Source organism: Falco biarmicus, chromosome 3 (genome assembly GCF_023638135.1).
Source record: "Falco biarmicus isolate bFalBia1 chromosome 3, bFalBia1.pri, whole genome shotgun sequence".
In the NCBI taxonomy this organism is placed as follows: domain Eukaryota; kingdom Metazoa; phylum Chordata; class Aves; order Falconiformes; family Falconidae; genus Falco; species Falco biarmicus.
In genome coordinates, this window is record NC_079290.1 from 18,347,411 (window position 1) to 18,363,412 (window position 16,002).

General features: G+C 41.7%; 1 protein-coding gene across 1 annotated transcript in view; it reads right to left on the reverse strand.

Annotated features, from left to right (window-relative positions):
• FAM91A1 (family with sequence similarity 91 member A1) overlaps positions 1 to 10,542 on the reverse strand; it is a 29,008-nt gene extending 18,466 nt beyond the window's left edge. The window contains exons 1-7 of the mRNA XM_056331667.1: positions 10,355 to 10,542; positions 8,432 to 8,516; positions 7,300 to 7,451; positions 6,339 to 6,396; positions 4,546 to 4,613; positions 3,169 to 3,282; positions 2,042 to 2,132 (exon numbers count right to left, since the gene is read on the reverse strand). Coding sequence (XP_056187642.1) covers positions 2,042 to 2,132; positions 3,169 to 3,282; positions 4,546 to 4,613; positions 6,339 to 6,396; positions 7,300 to 7,451; positions 8,432 to 8,516; positions 10,355 to 10,426 — 640 coding nt within the window. The 5' untranslated portion in view covers positions 10,427 to 10,542. The remainder of the gene's footprint in view (positions 1 to 2,041; positions 2,133 to 3,168; positions 3,283 to 4,545; positions 4,614 to 6,338; positions 6,397 to 7,299; positions 7,452 to 8,431; positions 8,517 to 10,354) is intronic.
• Positions 10,543 to 16,002: the final 5,460 nt, after the last annotated feature.

The window sequence follows — 16,002 nt, forward strand, 5'->3', positions numbered from 1 at the left end:
ACCCTAAACCAGAGTTCTTTACTTGCAGTCTAATGCAGTACACTTGGAGCTCTACAGCTACTTTCAGGACAGCAGAGCAGAACAACCACCAATCAAAGCAGCTACATCTGACAGAGAGGAGTGTTTTTCTGCCTAAACGTTAATTTAGTTTTCACCATCATCACTGTACTGTCAGGAAGTGCATTTTTTTTTTTTAATCCTGAATTAGTTTTGTCAGCTGAGGATGCTGGCTACATTTTGGTTCTCCCCTAACTCAGGCTGGAACTTGCACACTTCGTAGCAAGGATACAAACTAAATCACATCAGTTCTGATGGTTCTCAGACATCCTTCCCACACATCTTCACAGAAAAGTCTTTTTTTATACAACTGCAAAAATAAATTCTGGGGCACTTCAGCACAAGTCATCAGCAAAGCTGCAGCAGATACAGATGGACATCACATACAATAAGGACAATAATATGGTAGATTTTTAAATTACACTTTCTCCACATGAGATTGATTCGAGCACTAAGCATATCAGCAGAGTTCTGAAGAGTAGATAGGCCTGGGAGAAGTTTTTAAGGAAGCACAAAACATTTCAGCATGCTTATCTCTAGAGTTAAAGGTTTGTAACAGCTATACCATAACAGTAAAGCATAAAGCTAAATTACACTGTATAAAATAAGAAAATTTATTCTCTGCGGTTCCTTTCTTACCCAAGATCACTCCCATCTACACCATATTCATTACAGTGCAGCGCACGTGTACCAACCGCCCTCAGGTGAAGAGCTAAACACCTGAAGTAAAATTGTCAGGATGTTTCCCAAACATCGCTCAGCCCAGCTATAGCATGTATGTATATATTATAGTATAACTAGAAAAATTACCACCCCGAATCAGATCTGAAATAAAATGTTCGTTTAATGCAGGTAACTAGCCTGAATTCATGCTGATACAACGGCTGTTCAACATGGGCAGTGACACACACATGAGTTTGCACAGCTGAGTGTATCAGCAAATCGGCTTTGATGGATCAGGATGACATTACGAGCCATCAACATGCTAATGGTGCTTTTCACTGTCTCTCCTTCAGATTCAGTTCTCATACTTCTTTATTTACCGTACCTGAAATGTATTGATGACATCGCAGTTTGGACTAAACAGTCCTCTTTCCCCATAAAATCCCATCCTACTGGCAGTCCATTACATTAAATTTCCATACATTCTTTTTCTACCCATGAATTAACGTAGAAAGTTACATTACATCCTCCTAAACCTACTAAACCTGAGCTGTAACCCTCTCCAGAAGCAACACCAGGCCATGTATAGAGAATAACTATGAAGCATTTTCAGAATTCAAATTTTCTTAAGCCCTATACTGATTCAGACCCACTCCACAGCTTGAATTTCACCTGCTTCACTTTTGTTTTGTTCTGACTCAATTTCTTAAGAAAACTACAGTGCACAGGTTCCGTTGCTTGTAATAAGCCAAGCATTTACAGACAGACTTCTCAAGGAGGAGTCTGTCGGTCATCATGTACTTCCTTGCCTAATATGACTTGTGTATATCTAATACTTGTTACACTGAAATGGGGGGAGACATCACTTTTCAGTAACAGCTGCAGACCTTTGAGAAATACGACACACTCTTAGATTTAAGCCCCATTTTATGGTCTTCAAAGAGTAAAAAAAAAAAAATCACAACTCTTCTCTGAAAAGCAAGAAGTGAAGTTTTACCACCCAGGATTACTAACTCTGACATTTTTAATTTTAGTTTCTCTTGTCCTCATCTACATACCCTTCCCCCACAATCTTTAGTGATAGCTTCTAATGAAAGAATTTGTTGAATCAAACAACAACAGAACAACAGCTGCTCGCGGCTCACTGTTAAACAGTTACAAGATCTGGACTGCAGCCTGTACAAGCTCTTGAGTATTTTCCTCCACCTCCTCTTATGCTTCAGCTGCCTGCATCCCCTTTTATTGCCAGTTTTCAGGCAGTACCCTCAGAACTTACTAAGCAAAATCTACAAACAGAAGAGAAGTGTCATTAAAAACTTACTGTGAACTACATTGAAGTCTAATGAACCAGCAAGCTGAGGACCTGAATCAATGATCTTATCAATAGCAGACTTCTCCGATGTAGTACAAATCTAGGTAAAAGAAATCATGTTAATCTTGTAGAAATGAGTGTATGTAACTTAATACCACTGAAAAAATGCCAAAAATTTCAGCCTCAAATCAGTCATAAGTAATATAAGAATATAGGAAGTAATGCAAGTTCTTAAACTATGTGCACTGAAGAATTCACTGCAGTTCCTGTTAAAGTCTTAACATTTTTTTACTCTTGTCCTCATACAAAATTACGCACGCTCCAGGAACAGTACTTAATTGCACAGGTATTTGGCAAGTGAAGTCCACAGTGTAATAGGTTTGCTCTTTAAAGCTTTCAAACTAAGCATTCAGCCACACAATTGGAACCGTTCTAGAAAGGGGTCCATTACAGTATCAAAATAATACGCATCAGGTCAACTACTCTGAGCTGATCAGATGTCAGACTTTAAGGGGCTACTGCCAAGATATTCCAAAAAAGATTCCATTGCTGCTTTAAATATGTTTCAATCTAAACAAAAGACTTCCAGAGAAGGAATTAAATCCAGATCAAATGACTGTGAAAAGAAACTGCGAGAATGGAAGTAGAATGAGGATGAAACATTAAGGCAGCTCACATGTTCTTCATGTGCAAACAATGAAAAAAAAAAAACCAAGAAGGAGACACAAGGAGCAGAAACAATGAAAACATGTATATATATATATATATATATATCTCAAAGTCCACTGGCATTCAGATTGGAATTATACTCAAGGTGAAGATTCAGTCAAAACTGAGCTCTCTGAGATTAAATATGAAATTTAAGAAAACTTATTTTGTTCTTTATTTCCTTCAAAGCACATTATCGTATCAGTTACCACAGATAGTTGACACAAAACTACCTCAGCACTGTACATAATGTAGAAAGTACAAAGAAGGGAGAGGGCAGAATATGTCAACAAAGAAAACATCACAATTTCCATTACAGAGTACTTATAAACCTGCAACATAATCTTTATGTAGAATAAAGGAAGCCCCTGCTTTCAGGGACTATCAGTATTCAACTAAAATTAGAGAAGCAACCCATACTACAATACCTTGATGTCATCCTCAGTGATGTAGCCAGACTGCACAACCCACCATGCCTCTATAGCAATCTCCACGGGTTTCACAGGTAACAGATCATGAGCAGTTTTCCTTCTGAAAAATTTCTGCAGTGGTACAGCCCATTTGAGATAGTAATAAAGAGCACGTCACATCTGCAGACAGCCATTTACCTTTATAAAAATGGATGTTTATAAACATCCATTTTTAAGTACATTATATTCACAGGCTGGACATACACAAATACTGCTAGCCTTGTCATTTACTAAGTTTCCCTCCTCTCTCAAATCACATGAAATTAAGAAGGAAAAAATTATTTACATCTGATACTGTTAAGTCTTCACATAAACCCATATTTTCATCTGTACTGTATATGTCACTAATTAAAAACCACACTATTCGAACACATTAGGATCAAGTCCACATTTAAACTATTTAGGACGTTTTCCTGATGTGAACAGGTAAAAGCACAGCAAACAAAGTATACAAATTGGGTATTTTAAAGGAATTCAGTGATCTTAAAAAAAGAAACCATTTTATGAACAATTTTATTTACTTTAAAAGACAAAGTACCCCACATTCTCAATAAGCATGGTTCTTAAAAAGTACACTGAATGTCAGTCCAAGAAAGAAAAACTGGATGATACTGTTTATTTATAGACCTAAATATCTTCTCTTCCATGTGTAGCCATTACTTTTTGGTTCACTATCAGCTTCACATTTTGGTAAGCACACTTTTGGTTGAAAGAGCACTGTGAACCTACTGTAAGAGCACTTACAAGTTTCCTGAAGAAAAGAACTTTTGTGAACTAAAGGGCCTACTTCTATCGACAGTCATTACAATGTTTTCCACAGGTGCTGTTCATGTGCAAGGACACCTGTTCATCTTTATTACCATTGTCTTAGAGGAAAACATATGTATTATAAAAATTTATACCTAGATGGGAGGGCTATCCTAGAATAAAGCCCACCCACAGAAACATGTAATAATTCTTCCAGAACCAATATCATTATTCCATGTTTATAGTGGCCAGCAGACATTAGTTATCTGATGTCACAAGTAAATATAGCTCTGAAAATATAAGATTTAAAAAAAAATCCAAAACAAAAATATAGCACTGAATATCTTTTTCTTTAGTATACTTTGATTTTAAATTAAAGAGCTCTTGCATTAACTTCAGGAAAGACAATATAATTAGAAATACATTATGTCACAGTCAGGTAGTCACACTATTAAACTAACCAGGCCCATGAAATTATTCTGATCTTCATTTTCTATGAAATAAGGGGGGGGGGGGGGGGGGGGGGGACGACAGCACGGCACTGGGAAAGATGAAGGAAAGAGGAGGGAAAATTAAAGACAAACTTACCTTTGAAGACCTACATTGGTTCATTAGATCTATATACTGGTTTCTTCCTATACCAAGAAGTCTTAGACCTAAAAAATAAATGATTTTATTTCTCTTAAGACAGTCTTAAGCTGAAGGTACATAAAACATTCCTCAAAGAATCACACCTATTTCTATAATACTATTTTTAATTACTGTTTCTTCCAAAAAAAAAAAAAAAAAAAAGGATATTTATAGGAGCTAAATTCAGTTCAAACAGAATTTGACAGAGAACTGCGTGCATCTAAAACCAGAAGCCATCCCCATTCATTTACTCTGTACAGGTTAAAAAAAATCCCTTCTACCCTGTGACTTGAGTGATATGGGAATAATCCAAGCCCTTTCTCTCCTACACTCACATCAACAGGTAATAACTGCTTCAAATAAACAGGACTAAAGTTGTACCAGATTTTGGTCAGAAGTTAGGAGGAATAAAAACTAAGCCCACACTACACACTGGATTAGAACTTCAAACTAAGAATTAGAGCAAAAAAGGCCACCTAAGCCTCTAAGGAAGATGATTAAGATGCAGTTGAGCTAAACTGAATCAAAATTTAATTCTATAATCTCTAGCCTTCAACCATTAAGGAACTGTGAACAGATACTGGAAAACCACTCATTAGTTTTAACCCATATTCTGTCTCAGTTTTAACTCCAGCTTTGTAGTTCCACACCAGTTTTTATCAAAAAATGTTAATAAAGATGTTTAACTTAATTATACCACAGTCACTGACTGGCAGCTGCTGCTAAAGTAACAGAACTGTTATGGAAAAATAACCAAATGCAAAGAGCCACTCAAACACAGAAGCCTTTCCTTTCTTCATACTCCTATCACTAGATTTCCAACAAGCTACATGGAGCTGAGGAAAAAAAGGTTTTGCCTTATATGTTTCCCCAGTGTGAACATTACATAGAGGCAAATTAGCATCATTAACAAGATCCCTTTTAAAAACAAAAACAAAATATAGAGGCAAATTAGCACAGTTAACTGACAATATCTTTTTAAAAACAAAACCAAACCAACTGTTTTCAGAAGCTGCAGGCTACTCCTCACCTGACTACACACTATCCTTATATAAATTCATACCCAAGGTGAGGAATGAAGTCTTAGCTATAACTTCTCAGTGGCAGGTGCGATTAACACCTTCCCTACACCAGCAGCTTACATTTTGCTCCGTAAGACTTACCAGTAGGCTATTGCTCTTACTCTGTTCCCCTCCACCAGGTTCAATGTTTCTGCTTTCCTAATCTCCCCATCCTATACTCACAACAGTCTAATAGAAAACACTATAAAACATCTGGCACATCCAGGAACATCATAAAATAGGAGATTCTCTTTTCTGGTACACCATCCCTTAGTCCACACTGATTCTAATTCACAGGAGCGTCAACAGCCTTTCAGTAACTTGCTAAAGCTTTCTGCCCGACACATGCCAAAAAACGCACTAGGAGAGGACCAGCAACTCAGCTTGCTGATGCCCAACAGCCAGTAAGACTTTTCACCCAGAAGCACAAGCAAACAGGAACGCGATATAAGGACGGACAGAAGCTGTACAAGGTCTTGCACCGGGCCTATCTGTACTCAAACTAGCCCAATTCCAGCGCTGACCACGTGGTCAGAACCCTGTATGGAGAGCACATGCTCCTTAATATCACTATTTAAACGCTTGTACACCTACATTCACATGCTTATGTTCAAACAAACAGATGCCCACAAATCTGTTTTCAGAAGCTCCTTATTTCACTGAAAGCAGTAACAACTAGGTAATACTTACAGTCAGCAGCAGTGAAGTTGGGTAACGAATCATAGCTTTTTTCACTGTTCATTATATCCTTAAAAAGACAACAAAACTTACTTGCAACAAGAATGTCATCATTTCAGTGAAGCAGGTAGGTCCAAAATTCTGCCTGCCTTTTTTTATTTTTAAGAGAAAAATGAACTTAAAACAAATTTATTAGTCAGTTACCTTATCAAATTTGCCAATTGCTTGATTAATCGTTATACAGTATGTTAAATACCTAAAAAAAGGACTTCTGTTTAATGTAAGCTTTACAAAGAAAAATGCAGATTGAAAGAATAATAACCAAAATCTTGTATCTGTCTTCACACAAAAAAACAGCACACAGAATTGCTAACAGTAATAACAGAATAAGCTAACAATCTGTTTTGTCTGCCATCACTATACACAAAAAAAGTTTTAAAAAAGCACTTCTGATATCCAATGAAAATAAAAGGTTGCCAGAGGGCTAACCTAAAACAGAACCATCTTTGTTCTCATAAAAAAGCATCTACTTCAAGCTTTTACAAAAGCTTCTAATACAGTTAAGTGTCCTTTTTGAAAAAGAACAAAAAAAGAAAATAACCATTTAAATGTACTGGTTTTTAAAAATGGTGAATCTCTTCATTCTATTAATCGAACAGAATAAGGTATTTCTTTTACAGTTTGAAGTGAAGAGTCATAAATCTCAAACATCAAAAGAGAAAGACTGGCCTCAGAGTGCGTCCCACCCCAGCTCCACATGATGAAGCCCAGCTCTTGAGAGGCAAACAGGGGCAGAAGGGAAGAAACTGCAGGTACAAGTAGTTCTCTAGACCCTTTCCTTACGTTTCCTTACTTGTTAGTAGACCCCCCTCAAAACCAAACAAACTACGTGACACTGCCTCGTATGCATTACAGGGCCATTACCATGATCTCTAGGACAGAAAACATATTCTCACCATGGCTTTGTACTCACCTCCATTATGCCTGTGTAATAGGAAAATGGTGTTACCCTCAAGCCTTTTACCATGATGTCAGACAAATGATAAGGGTACAACATGAGATGATCTCGGCTGTATTTTAACAAATCTTCATAATATTTACGTTCATCTTTCTTGACATGCTTAACTACAAGTGGAGAAACAAAAAGTTACACTATTCTATGATGTTCAATTTTAAAGAAACGTTACAACAGAAGTATTAAGAATAGTATAATGGCAATTGACAGAAAACGAAGAACAAAATAAAGGAGTGGTGCAGGGCATTCAGCATCCAAGGATTTCTATGTATGATAGCAGTACTCTTACAGCCTTTAAGGATGACATTAAAACAGAGCAGATTTAACTTATAGGTTAACAGGGAGGGATCCATTGGCACAGAACTAACACAGGCTGTAGAAAATCATCTTTTAATTATCACAGAACAGTTTGGGCTGGAAGGGACCTTAAAGATGATCTAGTTCCAACCCCCCTGCCATGAGCAGGGACACGTTCCACTAGGCGAGGTTGCTCAGAGCCCCATCCAGCCTGGCCCTGAACACTGCCAGGGATGGGGCATCCACAGCTTCTCTGGGCAACTTCGTCCAGTGCCTCGCCACCCTCACGGTAAAGAATTTCTTCCTAATATCTCATCTAAATCTACCCTCTTTCAGCTTAAAGCCAGTAGCCCTTATCCTATTGCTACACACCATAAAAATCAGTGAAGCTATAATCTACTTTGGGAAGACAAATGAAGGCAGTCAATGCAAACTAATCAAAGTCTGCAAACAAGTCAGGGCCACTGTCTGCATCTCATCTAGTGACAGGCTTTATTTGATTAGTCAAATCCTCTCTTAACATCTCTTAATTTCTTGGAAAAGGGCAAGATAAGTACAGCAGAAATTCAGCTCCACCTGCCAACTCAGTAACCTTAAAGAGTGCTTCACTAGAAAAGCTGCCAAACAGACTCAGAAGTCAAGACTTTTCTTGATGTTTTATCATTTAAAAGTATTTCTTTTCAGGGAAGGAGGGACCTTTGAACAGGGCTAATCCTTGCAGTTTTGCAGTAAGACAAGCTTCCATGCAGAAGAGTTGGGTAACAATAAGAAGTTACTTAGCTTCTTTACTCACCTAAGTTATTCCGGTATCGTAACTGATTGCGGATGCTGTAGAGTACGACCTGCCTTTCATATTCCCTCTGAGAGTTTCCAAGACCCTTGAAAACATAAAGGCCTTTTAGCTGACAAACACAAAACCCCTTTGAGTTAAACCACGGCAGTGTCTTATGAAGAAACATATGCAGGCAGTTGTCATTACTCAGGGAGTCCCTCAGTTCAACAGTGATACTGTATTTAGTCTCTGTATGAGGTCAAAAGTACCTTTAGTTAAATAGCTCACTGCACAGGATGCAGATTTAAGCAATAATCTTTAGCCTTTTTCTTCATAGTACCATTTGGATAAAAAAGCAGCGTCTAATTCTCATCCATCTCAACCATCTTCCAGAAGACATGAAACATCAGGCATTTTACCAAGCATTCAGCCACTTGCAGCCTTGAAAAATTACCCAGAATTAGCCTAACACAAACCAAGCATGGTGAATGACATGTAAACTTCCACTTCTCCAGCTAAGCTTATTAATGCAAAAAATAAATACCGAAACAGCTCAAGTTGTAGCTTCACACAAGCAAGGCAATCAAGTGATCTTAGGTCACAAGATTAAGGTGTGAGCACAGCACATCACTTGACTATCATGAAAGAAGACAGAACAAGAACTCTGGTTGATGCTTTAAATGCCTCATTTCAAAAACTGTCCCCGCAAAATTCTTCGTATTACTCTTCTACTCTGCATCCGCAACAAGTGATCTTCTTGGTTTTTTTTCACCCTGTCCTGGTTCCTTCACTGATGCTAATATTAACAAAGATACTCAGATAAAACTGTACTTTACTGCATATATGGGATAAACAAGTAGGTTGCACACATACTACAGAATCAGGTATTAGAGAAGAAACATCTGGTATCACAGACAGGGTCCATAATTGATTAAGTATCCAAAGAGAGATCCAGGTATTTGCTCAAAGCACAAAAATATTAAGGACTATTCTAACACTAATGTAAACAAAACAGCATTCCAGAAGTTACACTTAAGTAAATAACACATTAAATACTAATAGGTTTTCTATCCTGAATCACACAGCCAACAGTATAGCACTTCAGCTGCACAGGCAAAAAAAAATTATCATTCATGCCCCTCTTACAGCTCCTGAAATCCCAAATTCAACGAATTCAGTTACTCAGGGCCTGCAGCCACTGCCCTCTCCATCCTTCCTTTGTGCAAGAGCAGGAATTGTTTAACAACATCTGCTTTCAAGCAGAGTAAGACTTTGGAGATGAGAACCTCCTCTCCATGTGACACAATACCTCCCCTCTGCTATTAGAGGCCCATTAAATCCAACAAATCAAAATTTCATGAGGTTTTCTTTTCCACGAGCCACTCGTGCAACAGTTCCCTGGCTACGGAATCCGATGGCACCTGCGTCCCGGCTCAGCTCACAGTATCCAGGGCTTGCATGAGGGACAGCCGGCTCAGCCGGTCTTGTGTCTGCACAAGCTGCGAGAGGACCCCCACATCCCCCGCTGCCCAGAGACCCCAAACCACCCCTACGCCTCCCTCTCCTCACAGAGGGCCGCCCCAAACGCACAGGTATATCCTGCTCCTCACATACAGACCCGACACCACTCGTTTATCCCCCCTCGCCCCAGGGGGGCCGCGCACCCCCACGCCCCCCCTTCACACGCAGCCCCACACCCTCCTCACACGCCGCTCCCCGCAGGAATCCCCACACCCGCCGCCGTACCCCCCCTCCCCACAGCCACATGCCTCCCTCCCCGCCGCAGGAACCTCACGGCCCCCGCGGACAGGGCCGCCTGCCTTCCCCATGAGCCGGCCAGGGCCGGGTCCCCCCATCTCCCCGCACCCCGCCCCGCACCCTCCCGCTTCCCCGGGCCGGGAGCTCGGCAGCCCGGACTCCGCCCGCCCGCCGGCCGGCCGGCACCTGCTTGACGCTGGCCGGCAGCCGGCCCCAGGGGTAGTTGTGGCGGATGTGGAACTCCACGTCGATATTCATGGCGAGCAGACCCGGCCGCGCCGCAGGGCCCCGCCACCGGGAGGCGCTGCAGCCCAGGGGCCGCCCTGCCCTCAGACCCCCGCCGCCGGCACAGCCACCTCCCGCCCGCCGCCGCTTCCGCGTTACGCCCCCGGAAGCGCCTGCAGGCGTCACTTCCGGCGGAGCGGGGCGTGGCGGTCACCCCGGGAGACGGCCGGCGGAAGCGCCGCGAGTGCGGCTGCGCATGCGCGGAGGGGAGGCGGTGGGTGGACAGCGGGGCTGTGGCCCAGGGGGCTTGACGCTTCTTCGCATCGTCGGACGGCGGGGGAGCGCGGCGGCATTATGATTTTAAAAAGCAGCTGCAAGCGGAGCGGGTTGTTCTCCGCAGTCGGGGTGCTGGAGCCCGGCAGCAGCAGGGGGACGCGGCCGGGCTGTCGCGGCCTGGTGTGCCTTGTGCTGCCACAGCGGCCCTAAGGCCCAGGTGCCTGTGCCTTGGGGAGGTAAACCCTCCCCTGGGCTGCTTCCTCCAGACACCCGCGCCGCCGGCCGTGGGCTGACACAGGTTGGGAACAGAGCCCAGGTTAAAATACCTCTGTTACCTGCTGGGTTAGTTTTAACGTTCATTTCCCTAATGCAGTTGATGATACACCTGGACGAATGCTACTCCCTGCTCAAAGCAAGGGCAGGTACAGCAAATAAGCGTTTCAGTACAAGGAATGCGCAAGATGTTAGTTTAGGAGTGGCCCCGGGCTACGGCAACTGGGTTGTGCCCCCAGTACACGGTCTGCACAGTGTGGGGGCTGAAAGCTTGCAGTCCTGATACCACCAGCCACCCATCCTATTCACGCAGGGTCTCGAGCAAGTGGATTAATATTATCAAGAAAGCTGCGTCAAATAAATAGCAGCGGGTGCCCTTCCTTATCTTACAATCTAGGTTCTTGTGTGTCATTTAAAGTCTTACCTGTGTTGAAATCAGCAGCTTGCCATGCAGAAGCATTTTAAGTGTCAGGGAATTGGAGACAGGGGAAGAGTTCTATATTTTTAACACTACAAAACATTTTAGTGGATGATTTAGTGTGTAAGAATAAACAAAGCAAGTGAGGCCCTGATCACACGTGTAATTTATTTTTAAGGCTGTTACCATGCGTGCTTGGTAATAACCTTGGGGCTGAAAGGGGACCAAGAGCAATAGAATCTCAGTGCTCTGTTATCTTCGACTAATTCCCCAGAGAACTGCAGACCCAGTTCTTTTTTAGCGTCACTGCTATCTTTAGGATCCTACTTTTGCATTAACTGCAGAGACACAAAGCCTCAGCAGTGGATATGCCCCATGGTGCCGACACACAGAGAGATCCCTGCAGCTGAGGACATGGTGAACAGCTCACATGATCTCCAGAGTTTCAGATAAGACCTCCCTGCTCATGTCACTGGCAGGCTTCAGTCCAGGAACAGTCACAGCCTGTGAATCTGACTTCATCCCTCAGTTCTTTTAACCCCAGCTCTCAGGTTTCTTATGAGCCCTTTTCTGTCACACCCTACAATGGTTTATAAGTAAACTATGAAAAGATAGTAATAAAAAAACCTTTTTTGCCTTGCCCATTGCTATATAACCAGATGGTACGGGTAGTTGGCTGGTACTGTTTGTTTGCTTTTGATATGAGCAATTGGACATACCTCTCAACAGGGCAGGACAATTTTTTTCTTCAATGGTTCTGAGGTAAATTATCTTGTTAGTGGCACCAGCACCTGAATAATACTTTTAGTAAGACACAGATATGAGAATCCACAAGCTAAAAATTCAAGTGCTTAGAATAACAGTAATGTATGCATTATTCCTCTTCCATTAAAGCTATCAGCTGTCTCAGACTTTTCAGTGATAGCACTGGTAAAAGGGAAGAAAAACAAGACCATTAGAAAGCAACTATTGATGTAGGGTAGATCTTCAGAGAGGCAGAATAATTGAGCAGAGCTCTGATTAGAAGCCAATAGCAGAAGTACTTGATTTTCAACAGGATTTTGTTCTTGTTGAACAAAAAACAGGACAAGTGATTCAAATTCACTTTCTAAATTAAGGTCATAGATAAAACACTCTGAACTCCTGCACCTTCACCTGAGGTTATTGAACTCTGAAGTTATAATCACACTGTTTTAAATCATGTATATAAAATACAGTGAGCAGTGAGGATCAGGCTACTGATCCTTTTTTCCAAAGCCTAGGATATCATTAAAACCACTTCCCTTCCCAGCTCTGTTCATCAGGATTGATATTTATGTGTAGGATGTTGCACAGTTTACAGGTTCTCCAGCTGACCCTTCAGGAAGTTGCAGCAATGAACAGATCTGTCCTGGAACAGAGGCACTATGTGTAGGCTTGTCCAGTCCTTTACAACTTTTCCTGACCTCTCTTAGAACTCACAGGTAATCAACTGGTTCAGAGATTGCTACACCTAGTTTGATGCTCAGTAGACCTGTGCTGCTGACTGTATATAATGAATATTCATTACTTTAATTTTTTTTTTTCTGTTCTGGTTGGTACACATGACTACTTACTTAAATGCATTAATTTCTGGCAGGAATAATATTTCTTTGTGAGGACAAGCAAAACAAGGACTGAAAACTTTAGCGTGGTATGCATCATCCATTAGCTGTTCTTCTTCCACATTCTCTAATAAATCTCCATTTACCTTTGCTTATCCCTTACTTCTGAGATATTTTTGGACCATCTTCTTTTTGCCTTTGCTGTCTCTTGCTGTTCGTAACTCATTCTGTCCACTTGCTTTTCTAAATTGATTCCTGTGTTGTTCTCTCTATCTACTGGCAGCTTCAGTTATTGTTAATTGACTTGTGGAGTTTTGCTTTCTCAAAGAGCATTTGCGGCAGACTTACTGCTACACATTTTTCTTACTGTGTTACCTATCTTTCCTCCCTATAGAGAACATTTGCTTCTTGAGTTTCAATATATTTGCTTCCAGTTATTCTCAGCAGCCTTCATTCTTGAGATCACCTTCTCAAAAGACATTACCTTTTGGTTCACTGACTTTTCAAAAGTCTGCCTTTTTTTTTTTTTTCGTTATTCCAAGTCTTTTGTGCTTTTTCCTTGCAACAATTTAACTCCATGTGTCAGTACTGCTTTCAGACAAATTACCTTCCCTTTCTGGATTTTCAACCAGCTCCTCCTTGTCCAAGATCAGAAGTAGCAGCTTGGCTTCCTCTAGTGAATTCCTCTGTTTCCTGTAACAGAAGTTGGCTTGATGGACTGGTGGGGGCCTGCCAGTTTGCCTTTCCCACCAACAGGTAGCTGAGACATATCTACCGGTATGTGTAGTACTCTGAAAGTATAACGTATAGTACTCTGAAGGTATAATATACAGTACTCTGAAAGAGCGACCTGAGCTGAACCATTGCAGCTCTCCTCTGAACTAAGCACCTGCACTGAGAAATTGCAATGAGATCTCTTAGTCACATTCCTTCTTTGAGTCCTGGCTGGCCTGAGCAGCTGCATGCCACCTTCACCGACAAGTGAAGAATATCTGCTCTCCAAGGTGACTCTTTTCTCTTCCTTGGGAGTGATTTGTGCAGCACTCCTGAGCTGCTTATTCAAATTGACAACTGTTGATCAGATCTCAAGACCAAATAGTTCCCAGGGAATTATTTCCTCTGAAATAATGCTTTTTGCATATCCAGGAATGGGCCACTGACTTCCTTCAAGGACACCGACTTCCAACAGGAGACAAATCAATTGTAAATGCCTGGTTTTAGCCAAGTTTGTTGATGGGCTGAATTGTTTTAGGACTTCCACTTCAGTTTTCAACCCCTTCATTTCTTCTCCAAAGTGAACATTTGAAAGATTTGAAAGCTTCAGTCCTTCCTGCAACTTACCCCTGATAGTGAATGTTTTGGTATACCTGTCTGAAAATCTGATAAGACTGATAGTGCCTGATCAGTCTCTGGTCAACCCACCACCCGTTTTGTCTGGTCTGTATCAATCTCCAAATACGGTTCAGGATTCTTGTGGTTGTCTTTACTTTCTGCAAATTCTCAGTCTCACACAGGTTTTCCAGAGATCAACAGAGCTGAACAGGAGTGGCAGGCAGTGATACCACTGTAAGAGCCCTTTCATGGCTCATACCAATGCTGCAGTCAAAGTTGGTGAAGGCTGTTGACTCTGATGTAATCCACAAGCCGTGTTTCTCTGTCACACAAATCCAGGTGTTTGTCTCTCCAGGGAAAGTTCTGCCTCTTGCAGACAGAGAAGGCACCATCTCACTGCCCAGCCCTGTGGGTGCACTGCTGCCACCCACAAATACCCTCTGCAAAAAGCACAAAACTCAGCTTCACTTAGTTCTTACCTGTTACTATCTCAGTCCTTTATTATTTTATTTACTTCACTAGACTCAAGATTTTCATTGCCTCTACCATTTAGCCTTGGTGAAGGCCCATCGACTGCAACCAGTTCTGTGGTTGCCTTTAGAACAAAGACTCTCTTGGTGGTCACCAGCAATAATCTCCAGAGTAGCAGTGTGTAGAAGAATGGCTGCAGAAGCGTGGCCACAGAACCCCTGAGGGTCTGCACAGTCCAGGCCTGGAGTGCACAATCCAGGCCTGGAATTAGAAGTGTACTGGAATTAGAATTGTGCTGAAGTTAAAAAGAAAGTAACTTTGATCTATTCTTGAAACCTGGTGCAAAACCAAGAACAGGAGGTAGATAGAAGAAGTAACAAACCGCAAGGCCGAGACATAGCTGACGCAAATAGCTGCATGAATAGAATGCTTGTTCCAATCATGATTAAGCTTTGAAAGCATGATAGTGTATTTAGGCTATATAAGAATTGTTGGAAGCTAATAAAATTGAGCAAGATGCGTAACTCATATTGAGTAGTTTCTTGACTCCGGCGGACTCTTCTCCCTATAGCAGTGTTATCCATCAACAGTTATGCTCTGCAGTGTGTGATGTTTCTTACCTGGGATATTATTTCATTTCTTTTTCACCTTTTTGAATTGTTCCCGCTCCACCTTTCAGAGGAGGATGTTTATAGGCACCCTTCTGGTAAGCCTCTAGTGCCGCCTTGTCCTCTGCATCCAGCCTACTTGGTCTTGCCATGGCATAATACCTGTCCCTCAGGTTTCCATGCTGCTGGCAAAAGAAGGAAGAAATAGGTAGAGGCGGACTCCATTCACTAGATACCGAGAGATGCCCCTATCTCATTGCCTGGGGGTATGTCACCCACAGGAGTACGGTCCTCAGATCTTCTGCAGGGAGTCAGTCCTGTTATTTACAAAGCTGAAAGATACCATACGGTCCTTAATTTTTGTAAATTATACAAACTTCTGGTACATAAGCTAAGTCCACCAAACTGATCAGTGGGAGTAGCACATAGTTTTCCCACCGACACCCTATTTGCACATTCAGATAGATCATTTGCATGCACAGCACGATATACTGTGACTCGGTCTGCTGTTTGTTTTAAATCCTTAATGAGCTGAGCTGCTGTACTTCATTCACAACCAGTAAAAGCAGTAGGATTACCAGTCTGTATCTGAGTACATGAGTGCCCTCAGATCTTACAGATTCCAGAGAAACCCTGCAGTTGCTTTCC